Source organism: Lithohypha guttulata, assembly GCF_036872675.1.
Source record: "Lithohypha guttulata strain CCFEE 5908 chromosome Unknown scaffold_2, whole genome shotgun sequence".
In the NCBI taxonomy this organism is placed as follows: Eukaryota; Fungi; Ascomycota; class Eurotiomycetes; order Chaetothyriales; family Trichomeriaceae; genus Lithohypha; species Lithohypha guttulata.
Window position 1 is genome coordinate 599,384 of NW_027042751.1, and position 18,694 is coordinate 618,077.

General features: G+C 49.3%; 4 protein-coding genes across 4 annotated transcripts; 2 read left to right on the forward strand and 2 right to left on the reverse strand.

The window, feature by feature from the left end:
* Positions 1 to 222: 222 nt before the first annotated feature.
* Positions 223 to 3,252, reverse strand: LTR64_002338 (uncharacterized protein; the record flags this gene model as incomplete). The annotated part of the gene is made up of 1 exon (XM_064896710.1): positions 223 to 3,252. One exon carries the CDS (start codon positions 3,250 to 3,252, stop codon positions 223 to 225), a length of 3,030 nt encoding a protein of 1,009 aa, XP_064755660.1.
* A 1,955-nt stretch (positions 3,253 to 5,207) lies between these two features.
* On the reverse strand, positions 5,208 to 6,968 carry LTR64_002339 (uncharacterized protein; the record flags this gene model as incomplete). The annotated part of the gene is made up of 1 exon (XM_064896711.1): positions 5,208 to 6,968. One exon carries the CDS (start codon positions 6,966 to 6,968, stop codon positions 5,208 to 5,210), a length of 1,761 nt encoding a protein of 586 aa, XP_064755661.1.
* A 615-nt stretch (positions 6,969 to 7,583) lies between these two features.
* Positions 7,584 to 15,389, forward strand: UTP20 (U3 snoRNP protein; the record flags this gene model as incomplete). Its single annotated transcript, XM_064896712.1, has 2 exons — positions 7,584 to 8,646; positions 8,809 to 15,389. 2 exons carry the CDS (start codon positions 7,584 to 7,586, stop codon positions 15,387 to 15,389), a joined length of 7,644 nt encoding a protein of 2,547 aa, XP_064755662.1.
* A 1,114-nt stretch (positions 15,390 to 16,503) lies between these two features.
* Positions 16,504 to 18,129, forward strand: LTR64_002341 (uncharacterized protein; the record flags this gene model as incomplete). The annotated part of the gene is made up of 2 exons (XM_064896713.1): positions 16,504 to 17,982; positions 18,034 to 18,129. 2 exons carry the CDS (start codon positions 16,504 to 16,506, stop codon positions 18,127 to 18,129), a joined length of 1,575 nt encoding a protein of 524 aa, XP_064755663.1.
* Positions 18,130 to 18,694: the final 565 nt, after the last annotated feature.

Below are 18,694 nucleotides of genomic sequence, written 5' to 3' on the forward strand. Positions count from 1 at the left end.
CGGCTCGCAGAGTCAAGCTTCAACGAGCAGCCAGTACTTATGGAACAGTCTAGTGAGCATGGGGTACTCGAGCAGGCGACTGAAGAGAAGAACAAGCTGATAATAATACATTATGAAAAGCTCTAAGATGGGCTTGAATCAAGCTGCTGCAGTTTGTTCAGTATTCCAATTACTATGCACACTGGTGTGCCTATGTAGACAGACTCGCTAACAATCACAAAATCAACCACGTCGACCAAACGTTCGTCGGTGAGCGCCATCACCAAGACCTCTCTTGAGGTGACCATCTAGGTAATGACGAGCAGCATCATCGCGTCGCACAACAGTATTGAATTGCTTGCTGTTCTCGGCAATCAATTTGTCAAAGTAGGTGGGCTCTCTCTTCTTCAAACCGGAATTGCCTGAGAACTTTCGGTACTTTGCGTCCGAGGCCTCATAGGACGTGTACTCAGAGCACTCTTGCTTGAAGGAATCCTTGCCAGCTAGGTCAGCTTTCTTGATATCGTCTGGTCGCTCGATCCACTGAAGGGCAAGGCCACCGTCGACGTGCCAGGCGATGTGGCAGTGCATGAGCCATGCGCCTGGATTGTCTGTCTTGAAGCCGATGACTGTCCAGCCTCCATTTGGTGGAGGTGGGTTCGAAGGAGGAGCTCCAGCAAGCATGGCTGTGTCACGTCGGATTGGATTGTCGAAATTGAGGGTATCGACCATGTCAGAGGTAAAGAGACCTGTGCCTTGGCCTAGAACCGAGAAGTCGTGACCGTGCAAATGCATTGGGTGGAAAGCAAAGAACTGGTTTTGGATGACGAAGTATACCCACTCATCTTTTTGCGAGAGAGTGATCTGATTAGCATAGGCACTGCTGTTGGCAATGACAGGTGCTCCTTCGTGAATCGACTGAAGAGTGGGTGTAGTGTAATTGACGTACATAGCACCATTGTTGAGAAACCATCTGAAGAGAGAGCCGTCATCGTCAGTCTGAACTCGTTGAACCAGACCGCCTGGAAGAGTGGACGCAGATGCTTGAAATGCGGTCTTTGTGCCAGCATCCATCTTGAGATGAGGAACGAGGCTGGCCAGAGGTTCATCGATGCAAATCGAGAAGTCAGTGGCTGTCTTGTTGCCATTCATGGTCGAAGTAGGCAGAGTATAGTCGCTCTCCTTGTAGGCGATGACACCGTTCGCTTGGCCAAGACCGCTATTGGCAGAGCCTGATGGGCACAATGTCTGGGTAACAGCTCGCAAGAAGTAGGTACCTACGTCTTGGTTCATTTCTATCACAACGTCGTATCGCTGGCCAATGCCGATATTCAGCCACTCAGTCGTGTAAGGAACGATAGGGACAAAGTCAGCAGCAATGACTTGCATCTTGTGTCCATCAATGGAGACGGAGTACATATTCTGGGATGCGGCGTTGATGAAGCGGAAGAGGTATTTCTTGCCCTTCTGAACCTCCCACAGGGCGTGTTGTCCTGCAGAGAGGTCGGTCTTAACATTCTTGCCATTCAGCAAGTAGTTGTCAACTGGAAGAGGTCCTTTGTGAGCAATCAGGTGTCCGAAAGCGGAAGCACTCATGCCGTAGGTATCGGAGATCATGACTGGGCCAGCATCGACATCATAATTGGCAGTAGCAGGACCATGGATGATGATAGGACCCATGACACCATCACCGTATTGCAGGTTCCAATGGGAGTGGTACCATGAAGTGCCATAGGACGATGCACGCCATGTATAGGTTCGAGACTTGCCTGGTGCAAGACCACATTCTGTAACACCCGGTACACCATCCTGATCGTTGGTGCACATCTGTCTGATACCGTGCCAGTGGATTGCAGTACCATTGTTGCTAAGCTGATTGTGGACATTGATGACAACGAGATCACCCCAATTACACTCAATAGCTGGGCCAGGATATTGTCCATTGATAAGAATCATGTCGACTTCGTCGCCATCTGTGTTTGCCTTGCCTCGAGACAAGACAAGGTCGTATTCGCATTTATTGCCACCAGTGAATCCAGCTCCGAGGCCACCCTTACCGAAACCCTGGCTGCTAGTGCTCAGGCCTGTCGAGCTGCAATCGCCGAAGTAGTCCTTGTAGTAGTCGGTATCAATATCGAAGCCACCGCACCACTTGGATCGATCAGAAGCAGAGTTGCAGTTGCTCTCCTTGAGGAACTCAAAGGGTTTGGTGAGATTGCTGCTAGGCGAACCAAAATCTGGTCGGGTACCATTGATAGGCTTGGTAGAGTTGTTTTTGCTGCCACCACCATTGTTGTCACCATCGCTGGTACCGTTGTTTCTGCCACTTCCGCCATTGCCATTGCCGTTGTTTCCGCTGCCTCCGTTATCACTGCCATCTTTGTTCCAGTCGCGCCAACCTCCTACACCTCCCCATGGGGTACCACGGTAGGTACCATCGGGTTGTGCAGTATAAGTGGGTGCAACGCCCGACGCAGTATTGGAAGGTGTGTCTGGCACCCAATGGAAAACATCGTCGCCTTCTCCAAGGACGAGACCGCCAGTGCCCTTGCCGCCCCAGCTGCCAGGACCCCAGCCACTGTTGCCGTTGGAGCCACTATTTCTGTCTGCGCCTCCACTTTTGCCATTGTCGTTGTTGCTGGCGCTACCTTTACCCCAGCCCGAGCCCGAGTCAGTGTCAGAGCCCTTTCCTGACCCTGGGGCAGAACCGGAGCCAGAAGCCGAACCAGATCCAGATCCGTACCCAGAGCCTGAGCCTGATCCTGCACCAGTGAAGCCACTGCTGGAGCCTGAGCCCGAGCCTGAACCTGAACCTGAGCCTGAACCTGAACCGGTGGCACTCCCACTTCCTCCATTACCCCAGTTGTTCCATGCTGCATCGGGGCTGTCAGAGACTTGAGCGCCAACAAAGAGGACCGACTTGGTGACAGTAGTCGTGCCTGGAATAGTGGAAGTGATTGTCTTTGTAGATGTGACAGTCTTCTTTGTGTCGCAAGTAGTGGTAGTAGTGGCGGCGTTACTGCTGCTGCTTGTCCACTCTACCCAATCAGGTTTGATAGATACTGAGGCTGGAGCACTTGGAAGAGGTACTACAACCGTCTTGAGGTATACTTCGGAAGTAGACTCGTAGGCTGTGGTGGTCTCTGTCTTGACAGATGTAGAAGGTGCTGCACAACTGCTGGTAGTAGTGCTTGACCACGCAGACCAGCTGCTATCTTGTGCAGCGGCGGTAGTTGCAGCGACCGCAAGGGCTGTAGAAGTTGTGAGCTTCATGTTGAAAGAATAGAAATTTTTTGCTTTTGAAAAACGAGTGAGGCAGGTTTTTGGGCTGTCTTGCCAGACAGTAAATGAGAGGCTAGGCTTAACGTCCCCAGACGATCAAATCAAAAAAGAGGGAGAGGAAAACTTGGTGCTCTCACAGCGGAAGATGGAATACAGCACATGAGGGAGGAAACAAAATTTACAATATGGGGAGGCCATTCATATTGAAGATGGCCACGCTGCATCGAGGTCGTATCTTACCTTACAGAGGCTAAACCCCTGTACTGAAACGCTAAGTTGACTGTGAATCTGGACCGTTGATGGCTCGAACGTGGTGTTACTGGATGTGGAGGGTTACACAAGCTTTCTACGCTAGAGCGAGAGTTCAGGCCAAGGTGTAGGCGGCCTGCTGCTTGCAAGGTGCCTGATGACGCGGGGTAAGCTTATTTATGAACAACAATACTTATTGGCTCATTTGCAAGCACAGCTCGTATTCATGTGTGACGCGCGTGTACTTGCAGTAACTGCCCCTGGTTCGCATCGTGGACGAACTGCGTGTCAGCATGAACATATTGGCCTAGTTGAAGTTAGACAGCAAGAAGTTGCGTAATTGTCCCAGATCACAACACCTGCTCTCGAGTTTCGAGACGCACAAGCAAAAATGAAGTCGATCGTCAGCAGTCAGACAATCGTGACTACCACAACGGGGAAGGAGCCAACAAAGAGGCAGGAGCGTAGATCGTGCTTTCGATTGGCTGTTATGCCTGCCAAGAGTAGACCAAGTCAACCAAGCTTTTATCGCCAAAAAAGCATAGCGTATCTTTGCCAAATCTTGTGCCAGCTCAGGGGTTCCTGCCTCATTCCTCCTGCACAGTCCACTTCCCCAGCTTTTGAGATTGTCTTATTGCTATTTCGCCGATACCAGATGTCCTGTGAACAATTGCTGTTGTGCCAGCCGTCCCGAAACTTAGTGCTCTGCTTGTCTTACAAATACCTGCAAGCAATTAGGTATAGATACATCGTTTTCTCAAAAGCAATTTTCTACGAGGTACAAAAGTGGTAACCTTCCCCACACAGATAATGCAGCAGAACAGCCACGTGCACAGCGTCAGTAACATGTTCGTGTCCTAGTATTCGTACGGTGATACCAGTACAATCCTTATGCTTGTTACAAGCAACTTCTTCTACCACCTCTGCTGTCCACCATTCGAGACATGTGGCGGCTTCGATCTCATCTGAACCTCAAATCAAGCAATTTGCGTGCGCAACACTACGATCTAGTCTTGCCAGTCTACAGACAAAGTTTAGACAATCCACAAGCACCAGCTCGTAACTTCTCGCGCCGTTACGTGGGCTAGCGCTTGCAGATCCACGCTTACTGTTTTGTCATAAGGTCTTTGGTCGGCGCTGTCAGACCGTCCGCCACTGCTTGCAGCGCCCCACACAACTTCTTGTTCGAGAACTGGCGCTTCCTCTTCTTTAGCCAGGTACTGAAAACCATACCGTCTCTCCACCTGATTTCATTGTCAGCTTTGGGTATGACGATGCAACAAGCTATCAAAGCATATCGTGTGCTAGCAGCAGATCATCACATCTCTCATCAAGGTGCGCACGCGATCGAGATTGCTTCATTAAAAGAGCACTAGACAACAACACATCTGAACGTAGGTTCTGCTTGCAAACAGGAAGAAGCTGCACTATCACTGCAGAGGGCAATTTGTCGAAGATGACAAAAGGATGTAATTCGAGAAATAGGCTTCAGCTGCGCAAGTCTATGGGGGGGTACTGCAGATTTAGATGGGTGGCAAGGCTCGCTCTTACCTCACCACTGTAACTCCAATGCTGCCACGTCTGCAACAGCGTTCGGACTTACTCCGTAGGCATTCCCCTGTCTCTGCATATTGTCCAAGGCAGTAATACCCAAAATCCAAGTCCTGCGTGCAAGTCCGCATGCGACTCCTGCATCCTCATGCCATAGCGAAGTCGAACTCTCCAAGGTCCTCCTTCCAGGCCTCCGCGTCCCTTCCCTCATCTCCGTCCTCAAGTGGTACAGATCTCCAGTCAGCACGATTCTCAAGCTTCAGCAAACCAGACATGACTGTGCGGCCGAACTGAACGTTGAATCGCTGATCGGAGGGCAATTCGAAATACATAGAGGTCTCACTTGTGCCTGGCGGTACGACTGACCTCTCATCAACGCCCGCAGCAATGGCATCTGCCTGTTCGACAAGTGAAGATGTTATTGGTACATCTTTGTTGCCGTTAGCATTACCATTGCTCGCCTTATTGCCGTTGGCTAACAATGATGCTTGTGATGACCAGATCCAGACTCGGAAATAGTCACTCCCACGATCCAGTAGCAGCTGATCCGGGTCACAGATGTGGAACTTCTCGTGGTCATTCTTCTCTGCTGCGATCTTGAAGGCAGCCTCCACAAGACCTTTGCCGACCATGTCTTGAGGACATGCAATCCACTGCCAGTGAAAATGCCGAATACCCGTACGGTTGACTTCCCAGCAAACAGCGCCCAGTTGACTGTTACCTCGTGCCTGAAGCATATGTTGAAGTGCATGCCGATATCGTGTCATTTCCCGAAATTCCGATTCCATTTCTGAACGTGCTCGCTTTCCATGCGAGGTCTCGTCTGCGGCATGATACATGGGAATAATCATGAGGTTACCAGAGGACTTGAGTTGCGGGAACGTGCTTTGGGTTGGCAAGGTGCCTCGTAAAGAGGTAATGAAGGATTCGTCAGCGATCGAGACGACCATCTCTGCGGCAAACTGTGGTTTACCAAGACACATAAAGCAGTTGTTGGGGTCGTAACTCTGCTTGTGCTTTTTGTTCTTGCGTCCATGGTGATTGTTGCCAGTCGTGTCGAACCGTCGGCCTGGGTAAGGGTCTGCCTCAAGCGCATTGCGCTTACGCTTCCCTCGTGGTGAAACAAGTGTGAATGGAGCGGCACGCTGAGCACCTTCTGATGTGGCAGGTTTCGAAATGTCAAGCGTGAACGCTGATATCCAGTCTGATGCTTTTTGTGAGATGTCGCCGAGAGCCTCGAAGCGCGTGACTTGTGTCTCTGCGTTCTCGGAGTAGTCCATAGGCCAAACAAATGGCTCGCGTTTCCAGCTTGTGCTCGTAGAAGGACAAAATTGATATCGAGGTTTCAACGTTGCGCAAAGGTTCGCCACCGCTATTGATGATTGAGTTATCTGGACATCTTCGGGAAGTGGTATGTTAGAGCCATTTTCAATTCTCGCACACCACTGGTTCGTCAGCAGAATATGAGCAGAATGGGCACCTTGCAAGGCTCGTGCTTCATTCTCCAAAAAGAGAGGGTCGTACTTCCCAATCGACTGAGTTAAATTATCTTCGTTCTGGACCTGCTTGCCTCCTAAGAAGATGATCTTAACGCCTTCGGTAGTCGTGAGAGTTCCTTTCCGTCCAAGATACAACAGATTGCTGCAGACTTCCCCATTGGCTTCGAGTCTTTCTTGTACTGTTTGTGGTAGAGCTGTATCACCAATGGTGAAATAGGTAGGTAAGGGTATAGATAAACTACCAGAAAGGAGTGCTTGTAGCTGACCTTCCTCACCACCTGGCCCGAACAAATTACCAGCGACAAGCGCAAAGGCGAAGTCGGTCTTTGCATGTAATTTAGAGATCTTCGAAAATGCTTTCTCGAACTGTCCATTGACAGGGCCAACTACCAATATCTTTGTAGCCATACTGCTTTGGTATACTGGACGACCTGATGAGGTTATACAACCAGTACAGTTCAGATCGGAGCAGTAGGAACGCTTGGTTTGCTTGGAATTGCGAGATAGCTTGCAGAAACGAAAGTCTAGGATGGGTTCGATCTGCATGCGAAAGTAAAATGAAGTTGTGAAACGAACATTTTGAGTTATTCGTCCTATGGTGTACCCGATCCAACGCAAGCACGCGACAACCTCAAAGTGTGACGGACAAGCTAATCATGGTTTACCAATTTACTTTGAACTTCCACACCTCTTTATACATATTCACCTTTCGTAGGTGAATGTGCAAGCTGATATTGAAAAGTCGCGACTCGAGGCTCGTGGCAAAAAAGAGTGGGTTTGTTGACCGCCTCTCTCTATCCTCAAAAGCCTTATAGCGGCCAATAAATCAATATCATGATCCCAATAACGCGTCTTTTACACTAGCTCGAGTAGAACGTGTTTAGAAGAAAGTGTAGCGAGGCTAAGATAAGATAGAGTACCATTTGCTGGTCGCAGTTACCAAAAAGTTTCTGGAGTTCGCAGTTTCGAGCAACACGCTCACAGTTAACCTGATGTGCCACTTACCATAACCCAGTCATAACCATGGCACCAATATCGCCCGGAAAGGCATCCGGCCCGCCTCGAAGGCCACACAAACCTACAGAGACAACGAAAGCACATCGTTACGAACCATTTACAAAACGACTGGCGAAGTTGAAGATAGACCCAGTCCACAAGGTGCAAAAGTCGAGGCTTAGAGAGAAAAGCGATGATATATCACAAAGCTACTTTCGTTCGGCCTTGGAGGAGTGGTCAGAGCTGAACTTAACCACGACTTTCACTTCCTTCTTGAACCGTGTCCTTCCACTGTCGGAGAGTCTACCACAGCTACTTCACCATGCCGACGAAGTCACGTCAGCCCTTCTCGAGCACATCGAGAAACAAGATTCACTGGCTCTTGAGCCTCTCTTGAGCCTGGTGGCACATCTAGCCCACGATCTGGGTCAAGAGACCGAAAAGTACTTTGCACAAATTGTCAGCTTAGTGGCCAAGGTCTCTACAACACAGGATGACCCGGCTATTGTGGAGGCTTGTTTCACGTGTCTAGCATGGATGTACAAATATCTGTCCCGCTTGCTAGTTCACGACTTGAGGCCATTGCTCGATGTTGTCTTTCCGTATTTTACGGCGCGAAAAGAACATGTTCGAAGGTTCACTGCTGAGGCGCTTGCTTTCCTGCTGCGCAAAGCAGCTGTCTTGTATCCGAAGAATTCGAAACCACTCACACTGGCACTGACACACATTCTGAACTATGCCGCGCAGTTGTCCAGACGTGGCGAGCAAGAATTGTTCGCCGAGACAGTCATGAATCTGCTCTCAGAAACCGCTTTAGGCGTTGATGCTGCTCTACATTCAAGCGCCGCCGACTTATTCCAATGTTTTCTCGAGCTCACAACACTACTCAAGACATCATTCGATACAGCCCACAATATTCTGCAAGGCACGACAATCAATCTGGTGCACAGAACGGACGCAGCTGGTTTCAAACCAATTGCTGACCTCGTTCTTCAGTTCGCTAGTATCACTGCTGAAGACGACAGCCAAACTCTGCTGAGTTCCCGACTGATGCTTATAGTTGCGGCGACACGTGGCGGCTCGAGAATCAGTCAGTGGAGTATATTAGTGAAACTGCTAGCTGAGAAACTTCCTCTTCACTCCGTCGAGTCTACCAACGTTCCTTCTTTTGTACCTGTCCTCACAACCACTGCTGCTGCAGCCTTGTGCTATGCTCCATTGGATCAAATGCTACCACTAATACCAACACTAGTCAATTCAATCACCAGTGGACCTCACCCAGCTCAATTTTTCGCCTTCTGCGAAACAGTCGCGCGACTGAGCAAGGCGAGGCTCCAAGACTTGCTCCTCTCTTATCTGCAACAATACATTGTCTCCCACTGGAGCACAGATGAACCTGGCCTCGTGCTCCTACTGAATGATCTTCACCAACTCGGATGTGTACACAGAAATTCTGGAAAGCCTGGATATTTAGCTATCGCCCGCGAATGGGAAGCATGTATCCGACGAGAATGGCAGGAAACGACGCAAGTCGTCGACCATCAGTCTCAAAGGGACTTGTTGGACTTGCTTCTGGCACAATCAATACACTTCCCTATGAGTCGTGAAGTTGAATTCGAGCTCGAAAACCACCTGCAGCACAAAATCTCGCTGGCACTTTCTGATGCTGACAATTCTTCTGACCTTCAGAGGCAGGTCGTCTTGGGTTGGGGGTTGCAGACTCTCGTTGCGCTCAAGAAAGGACGTCGCTATTTTGATGAAGCATTATTCAAAGACGCCTTGAACGTCTCGAAGGACACCTTCAGACTCCTGCCATTCGTTGAGGCTATGGCAGAGATTGCCCCTGGTTTTAGCGACACAGGCGTGCTATCGACACTGCCTGATGTTGCGCTCCTCAGTCTACAGGAGAATTTGCTCAGTACTTCAATTCCGCTTCGTAAAGCCTCCGTCCACCTGCTTTCAAGCTTGCAGCTCACAGGCTCTTCAGAGTGGCTTGTGCCAGCTTGCAGATTGTTCCTCGAAATCCTCAATACGGAGTACACGATTTCCAATGCTCGAACGCTGGCCATGCTTGTGAGAAAACTTCCCCAGACGCATGCCTGTGCCTCTCAGAACTCGAAAACGACAATGATCGTGCCACACTTCGCTCTGGGACTTCTGTCGAATTTTCACGATCGACTAAGAAAGGACGTCGCGCTGGCAATTGGTCAAATGATGACTGAACCTGCATTGGAGGAAGCCATTGTGGACATACTGAGACGCTGGTTGCAGCAACCTGCTTCAGGAGGTGTCTCCACTGCGTCCACGACTGGACCCAAGGACAATTTACCTAGTCGTGTCTCACCTTACTCTTGTACACGTCTAGAAGCTGTCCAAGACACTTTCGAGGAAGCCCGCAAACCGTTTTGTGATGCGATGCAAGAGGTTATAAGTCGTGTCAGATCTGCACATGCTCCTCAATTGACAGAAAGTCCGTATGAGAGTCGCCAAATCGCCCTGCAGGTCCTGATCGAAATGCCTTTAATTGCTGAAAAGAAGTCGAAACTGCTTGTTCCAGCCTTTCTTGCTGCTCAAAGAGGGCGTTCCGGGAGTCGGTTCCTATTCGTTGATGATGCGAACTCTGTCAACACTGTAACCCCAGATATTGAGGAACAAACTTGGAGCCTAAAAGAAAGAAAGCTCTTCCTAGAACTGCTCAGACAATTCAATAACCCCAGGGTTCTGTATCGGGCCGACGACGTGTATCAATGCCTGCTCGACTTGCTTGCGAATGGTGATCCGGAAACCCGAAAGCTTTCGCTACAAGCTGTTTTCGGCTGGAAGAGTAAGGCATTAGTTATCCATCAGGATAACTTACTGAAAATTGCCGAGGACAAACAGACCACATCCGAGCTGGCTTTGATGCTCGACGCTAACGATGAATCTAGCATGATGAAAGACGAGGACAGAGCAGAAGTCCTCCCTGTATTGCTACGCCTCGTGTTTGGACAGCTCATTGGCCGCGTTGGTGTTCATGGCTCGCAGGAAGCTAAGCGAAAGGCACTTCTACGACTTGTCTTTCGAATGCATGATGAGGAAGTATTGACTTTTCTCGATATTGTCCTGGGTCGGTTGCACGATATCTCTGCGTTGTCGTTACAAGATGATTCAGGACATATCCTTGATCAAGACTTTCTTCCCCTCGATCAGCAGTATGGGTTCCTGCGCATGGTTCTGTCAATGGTGGAAGTACTACAAACACGATTCAGCCCATTCGTGCTGAAAGTCTTTGGCCCTGTCGCATACTGTACCCTTCGAGCAAGCAATCAGATCAACCTGCTGGAAGACACGGAGACCGCACCAACACTGCTGCGTAACATTCGACGAACTGGTATCCAGTGTCTAAATTCATTGTTTGAAACTGCTAAAAACCGTGACTTCTCACCTTTTATGGAATTCATCTATGGCAGCTTGATCTCCCCTCGGATATCTAGATTCGTCAGTGAGAATACTGAAGGAGTATCCGGCCTCTTGAAAATGTTCGCAATATGGGCGCGCTCTATTCAGACATTGGATTACCTGCGCCTTCATGATGATCAGATTCTTCATGCTTGCTGGGGCCTGTTGGCTTCCGAGAATGCAAAGGCTGTGGTGAAGATCTTCGTCTTTGAAGAAATCATTTTGCCTGCGGTAGACCTGGCAAGCCAAGATGTGGAGAACCATGAGACAGCCGAGGACATGCTTGTCGCACAGGCTCCATTGATGCTTGCTAGTATCTCGACTCTTCTCCAGCAGAGTCCTTCGAAGGAGCTCCTATTAACGACAGCGAAAGCCACGCAACGACTGGTTTTCTATGTCACGGAAGATACTGCTAAGGTGAGGACGATCGATCTGCTAGTCGAGATCTTGGGCGAGCCAAAGCAGCGCCTGCCCCCTTTGATAAAAGGTCAAATACTCAGAGCAGTAAAAGAAGCTTCTGAGAGGCTCGAGATAGGGAAATACTACAAAGGCAAGTTCTTCGAGCTACTCTCCGGATTCCTCGACTTCTTCCGAGACAAGCCAAACAGAGAGATATGTGTTCAGATTTTGCAGCATATAGCACATGAAGAAACAATTCTAGCTGCACCCACGGCAGTTTGTCAGCAATTAGGCACTTCTTCGTCTACTCAGCTTGGCGAAAAGGATTACGAGCAGCAAGGTGAAGCTTTCGCGAGGATCCATGACTTGCTACAACACCCGGAACCTCGTTCTTTGCTACCCGTGCTACACAACTTGATTTTCCTGCTTCGAACAAGCGAGGAAACTGCCACCCGTGGCAATGCTCTCAGTTGCCTCAAGCATTCCGTGACGGCTATGGCAGAAGTTGCTGTAGACGTTGATGTTATCATCCTGCGGAGGATTGTACTCGATGCTATCCGAAAGCACATCAAGGACGATTCTGAACTAGTTCGTGCCGACTTTGTTGAGTTACTTGGAACTGTGGTTGGAAAATGGAGTACCGAGGAATCTCTGCAAGACATGCGAATCTTACTCGTTGGCAATGATGAGGAGGCCTCATTCTTCACGAACATTCTACATATTCAACAGCATCGGCGACTGCGGGCTATGCATCGACTGATTACTGCGGTTCAGACGGGTGCAATTACTGCGCCCAACATAGCTGGCTACTTTCTACCTCTGCTGCAGAAGTTTGCAGATGATGAAGCTACCAATGAGACAGCGCAAGCCACAAAAGGTCAGAGTATTGCATCTATGACAACGCTCTTGCAGTGGCTCGACTGGAAGACTTTCCGCTCTGTCTTTCGACATTACCGGCAGTCGTTACAGCACAAGACAGACGATGCAAAGATTGATGTACGTCTCTTGAGCCATGCTGCCGATGCACTTACCATAGCTATTGAGAGGAGGTCACAAGACAAGCAGAATGACACTCCATTCCCACATCTGGCGAAAACGTTGCTGACAGAAGACACCATTGCGCAAGAGTTGAAAACCCATTTCATACCTCAACTTGCTGAGCTAAGTCATTACAAGGACGAGGGAGAGCTTAGTCAAAGACTACCTGCCGCAGTAGTGGCCATCAAACTAATCAAGCTCCTGCCAGCAAGCGAGGTCTCGCTTCTCGCGAGTCCTGTTATACTTGATATTGCGCAGGTCTTGCGTAGTCGCACGCAAGAGACACGCGATATGGCCCGAAACAAGCTTGCTGAAGCGGTCAACATACTTGGCATTTCAAGCTTGCAGTTTGTGCTCAAAGAACTTCGAACAGCTTTAACTCAAGGCTACCAATTACACGTATTGTCGTACACGATGCATACAATGCTACTCGCCACGAAAGAACAAAGACAGATTGGCGATCTTGATTATTGTCTGGACGACATTATGAAGATTATTCTGGACGATGTTTTCGGTATTGTTGGTCAACAAAAGGAGAATCAAGATTACATAAGCAGCATGAAAGAGGTCAAGGCGAACAGGAGCTTCGATGCCATTGAAATAGTGGCGAGTGGTACAACAGTCCAGCACCTTTCCAAACTTGTGCTACCCTTCGAGCCGCTTCTTACTGGATTTCTGACTTCAAAGCAGGTCAGACATGTTGATGAGCTTCTTCGCAGGATTGGTGTCGGCATATCTCACAGCCCAGCTGCAAGCAGCCAAGACTTGCTTATCTTTGCTTATGAGTTGATCCAGTCTTTCTACAAAGCCAAGCCCGCAGCACCTGCAAGGGTATTGACTAATGACGAAAAGAACAGAGATCGGTACATTGTGCAGAAGGACAACGTAAGGAAGGTTGGCACAGTATCAACGGCATCACTTCTCTTCAAAATTGCAAAATTCGCCATCGATATTGCGAGGTCAACTTTTGCGCGACACCAAGAGCTGATGACGTCTGAAAACGTTCATGGCTTTATACCTGTCATTGGTGATGCTCTTGTTGAGGGACAAGAGGATGTGAAGATTTCAGCCATGCGCCTCTTATCGACTGTGGTCAAGCTGAAGCTGTCTGAACTAGACATTAATGCTAAGCTATATGTTATCGAAGCAGTTAAGCTGGTGAAAGGAGCAATCAGCACGAACGAGGAAGCGGCGCAAGCTGCACTGAAAGTTGTGGCGGCTATAATCAGAGAGAAGCGTGACGTCGAAGTGCGCGATTCTGATATTGCGTACTTACTCAAGCGTACAATGCCTGACCTCGAAGAGCCAGATCGACAAGGTGTTACCTTCAATTTCATCAAGGCTGTCATGACTCGACAAATGCAGATGCCTGAGGTTTATGAACTGGTCGACAAGCTCGGCCTAATGATGGTGACCAGCCAAAGTCGGAACTCAAGAGAAGCTGCTCGAGGAGTGTACGTGCACTTCATCCTAGACTATCCTCAAGGCAAAGCCAGATGGTCGAAACAGGTCAAATTCTTGGTCAAGAATCTCGAGTACCAATATCCCGAAGGCAGACAGAGTGTCATGGAAGCAATAAGTATACTACTGTCGAAAGTTGATAGGGGCGCCGCTAAAGAGCTGGCCTCGGTAGTTTTCGTTCCCACTGTCCTTCGTATGGCCAACGACGAGAACGAGCGGTGCCGGGAGATGGCTGCGGCGTTGCTAGCATTGTCGTTCCGGACAACTCCCAAGGATAGCTTATCAACTATGTTGGAACCTTTAAGAGCATGGCTTGAACAGGAGGATAACTTGCTATTACGAAAGATCAGTTTGCAGACATGGTCTGTATATCTGGAGTCAGTCAGCAATCAATCACATAGCGAGATCACCTCCATCAAGGAGCAGTGTCTGTCGATCTTGAGAAATCCCTACGACAGCGATGTCGCGTGGGAGGTCAAGTACCACACGCTCGAGCTCTTGCGACTGATGGTCAAACAATCTCCTCAGAACATGTTAACCAAGCAAGAGGATTTACTTTGGGACCACATTGTTTCCAGCCTCCACGAACCTCACACCTGGCTACAATACTCTGCCTCGTCACTTATAGCGCTGTTTTTCCGAGAGTGCATCGAAGCATCCAGTACATCTGTGCCGCTCCTATGCTCTTGGGGACTCACTATGAACGAGACCAGAATTGTAGAAATCTTGCGTTTCTCGCTCAAGATTCTGAAGCATCACTCCACAGGTGTCGATCTCGCCGAGATTGTTATGCAGAACCTGCTCTTCCTAGGGCGTGTCGTCGATAGAAGCAACACTCAAATAGCACTCAAGAGTCTCCCCGATCGAGATGAAGATGCGGACGAGGACGTTGTCGATGGCGTATGTGATGAAGACATAGTCGCGGAGCTTGAGCTCCATGGACACCAACCCGTCGACGACAACAAGCAATCGCATATTGCGGCAACAAAATATATCCTTGATCAGAGTGCGCGCACTCTTCGGCGCGAGCCAGCCAAACAGACAACAGCAGTACTTCAGCCTAAACTCTCTTTCACAAGTCTGCTTACCCACATGGTCCCGCTCCTGTCAGAAACCACTCTATTGAACAACAGCACTGCGATAACACAAGTCATAATTCCATTACTACATCTCACATCTCCGAGTACACCAACTCCACGCTCCTCGGATCCCTTGTTCGCCGCGTCATACACGACTTTTGTTGAACGCGCGACAATAACACTTGAGACCATACAATCGGTACTTGGCGATCAAGCCTATATGAAATGTGTGATGGCGGCAACGAAAATGGCGAGAGAGAAGCGGCAAGAGCGACGACAAAAGCGTGCGATTGAAATTGTTGCAGAGCCGGAACGTGCTGCACAGGAGAAGAGACGACGACACGAAAAGGAAAAGAGGCGGAAGAAAGAGGTCAAGGGAGTGTACAGGTCGAATAGGCGTAGGGACTTGGGGTTTTAAGAGCAGGCTCTATGTTCAGTGTTACGATTTACAACTGAATCAATGGAGCCAGGACGTTCTGCATATAGGTTCTTTAGCATAGCGTAGGCGTAGCTTTCCGCAGGCGTTGTCAGGAATCCCAGGCGAATGAATAATTGACTTATCTCATGATAGCAGTACTGCTTTCCCAATGAATCGGTCGAGTGAACTATGACATGACATGCCTGCTTTCGGTACAATCATCGCACACAGGCCGCGTCCAGAAGTACTATCTTACGTTTGCAGAGATGAACTTCGCCAGAAAGCTGCCAATCCACCAACGAGAGGTCGGCATCCTGTCGCCCGTCGCGTACTGTCGCGTTACTTCGCCTTGCAACAGCGCTTTCTCATTTCGCTTTGTGGAAACTTTACTTGCCCCATCAAGCAAGAGGAACGGAATTCATCCTCCGCGTCGCGTACTGTCGCGTCCTGCCGTGACGACGAGGAGCGATGGTGCCGCGCTACATTGCTACTCGTACTTTATCCTATCAATCTATCTCTCCCACGACAGAGAGGCGGAAGGTTACGTGATGGCATGCATGTCATGGTCCTCGTTGACGCGAAGGGGAAGCAAACAGCTTGAATTTCTAGTAGCATCAGAAGATGCTGGGACGACCTTTTGTGCCTGGCGCTCGGCATTCATGAGCTCAGCGAGGAGCTTGGTATTCTATTCTCTGCCGACATAATTTTTGAAAACCCAGACTTCGGAACTGTAGAAAGCTGGGGTACATATTTGCGGAGTTGAGTTTCATGAAATTGGGGGTATCACCAAACTTCCGATGTGAAATGAGGAGCATCTGATGTAAGCATGAAGTCTGAAGGTGGTGGTCCGTAGTGCACGATTGTAAGTTATGAGAGCTGCTGTGTGCAATCTCTGCGCATACTTGGTTGAGGGATGGTGAATGAATCGCGAGTTGTTGGACTGCACGGCTAAGGGAAAGAGAGCGAGAGATACTATCACTGGAAAGGGTAAGTATACAGAATAACTCAGCAGGATCTGCAATAGCTTCGTGAGGACTCAAAGTGCTCGCATAGTATTGCTGTCTTCTTTACCCAGCGCACGTCAGTCGACGAGACTCTACTTCGAACAACTATAATGATCGCGACCATCGTGTTTGCTGGTTTCGTGGTCGTGGTGCTTGGCTGTCTGTACATCACAAATACGCCAGTCAAGGTACCTGCTGGCGCACAGTTACCAGACGGGCCGGCGGGAAAGGCTATCCTTGGTAATTTGCTCGACATACCTCCTGCCCACAGCTGGTTGAAATTTCAGGAGTGGAGCAAGACATATGGGCCTCTATACCGACTGAATATCGCGGGTCGAAATCACATTGTTGTATCAACTGAGGAGATTGCGAATGACTTGCTTCGAGAACGAGGAACGATCTACAGCGATCGTGAACAGCTGCCGATGGCAGCGCAACTATTGAGCGATAACCTGAGACCACTTTTTCTTCCTTATGGTCCGATCTGGCGCAATGTTCGCAGATTGATGCATAACGTCGCGAACGTGAACGTCGCGACGAGTTATGAGCCTGTACAGGAGGAAGAGAGTCTTCGTATGCTCTGGGACCTTGTCAGACAACCTGAAAAATATGAGACTTGGTTTGAGCGCTACTCATCTGGACTCATTATGAGGCTAGCATACTCGAAGCCCGTGGTTACTGGCGGAGAATCATATGTCAAACGCATACTCGATGTTGTCCATACTGTTGAACGGGTGGCTAGTCCTGGTGCGTACCTAGTTGACACGATCCCTGCTCTCATGCGTTTACCATTGTCTCTGGCTCCTTTCAAACGTGAAGGCGCAAAACTTCACCAAGAGGAGCTTAATCTGTTCACAGAGTTGTTGACGGAAGGAGTTTATAATAGCCAGAAAGATTCTGGTAAGGACAACTTCTGTGGTAAGTGGTACAACAATAAGGAGACCTACAATATTAGTGATGCCCATGCTGCTTATGCGATTGGAACGCTCTTTGAGGCTGGTGCTGGTACCACGGCAGCCGCGATGATGAGTTTCATGCTTGCAATGACGCTGCACTTGGATGAGTTCGTGGAGTTGCAGGCAGAAGTCGACAAAGTCGTCGGCTCAGATCGCCTGCCATCGTTCAGTGACATACCTGATCTTCCACGAGTTCGCGCCGTGGCCAAAGAGACATTGAGATGGCGTCCAGTGACGGCTGGTGGACTTCCACACCAATTAACTAAAGATGACGTATACAAGATGGAAGATGGTCGTCCGCTCTTCATGCCAGCAGGTACTAATATACACCCTGTTCAATGGACGATCCACAGGGAGCCGAAAAGATATCCTGATGCGGACAGCTTCCGACCTGAGCGATGGCTTGATAGTAAGTGGCCGACGTATCGAGAACCTCTCAGCGAGTACCCCAATTTACAGAATTTCAGTGCTTTCGGTTTTGGAAGAAGGATATGTCCAGGTCTGAATATCGCCGAGCGCTCCTTGTACATTCAGATCGCTAGAATTGCCTGGGGCTGTAATTTGTCAAGGAAGAAGACAGCTGAAGGAATCGACATCATACCGCCATCGTACGATTACGTTGCTGGCTTCAATGTAAGTTTGCTGTCTGCTGCGCAATGCATGTCCGGGACTGACCTGTTCTAGACACAACCAAAACCATTCGATTTTGCACTTACGGAACGTCAAGATCGCCAGCTCACACTGGCCGACAACTACAACCTCGTATGGAGTAGGCAGTAGCATGGAGGGTAGGATGAGACTGTGTATGCTCTTGTTGCGCTTCACGAGAGTGATGCTATTGCCAATATTCGCGTTGCCGAGTTTGTGCACGATTCATGGGAGGCAGGGTCAGGTCACAAGCTTGCATTACTGCCTGGGACATCACCCAAAATAGGGAAGGAACGACATCCGGCGGCAGCATGCTTGAGCAATAACTATCCCCACCTTTCCATGCAAAACTTTGCGACTGCTCAATCCACATCATTTCATCTCAGCAGAGGCTCTTCCTCACCTAATCTACCTGATTCTGCACCTGTTCCAGTTGCCTTTGCTTTTACACCTCGACCACTCAATCCCTGATACATCGGCGGTCTACCACCTGTTCGCAACAGCCTCTGCTGCTCAACCCAGGCGTCGTACTCTTCTTTTCGGATTCTCATAGGGTGTAGACGCTGCTCTCGAGGGATCTTCTTCCAGTGCTCCTCGAAGTCTCGCTGCTCTTGCTGATCCTGTAACAGTCGTTCAGATGATGGTTCTATTTCCGCCTTGGCATGAGACTTGCGTTTCCAGAAGGGCATGGTGGCTC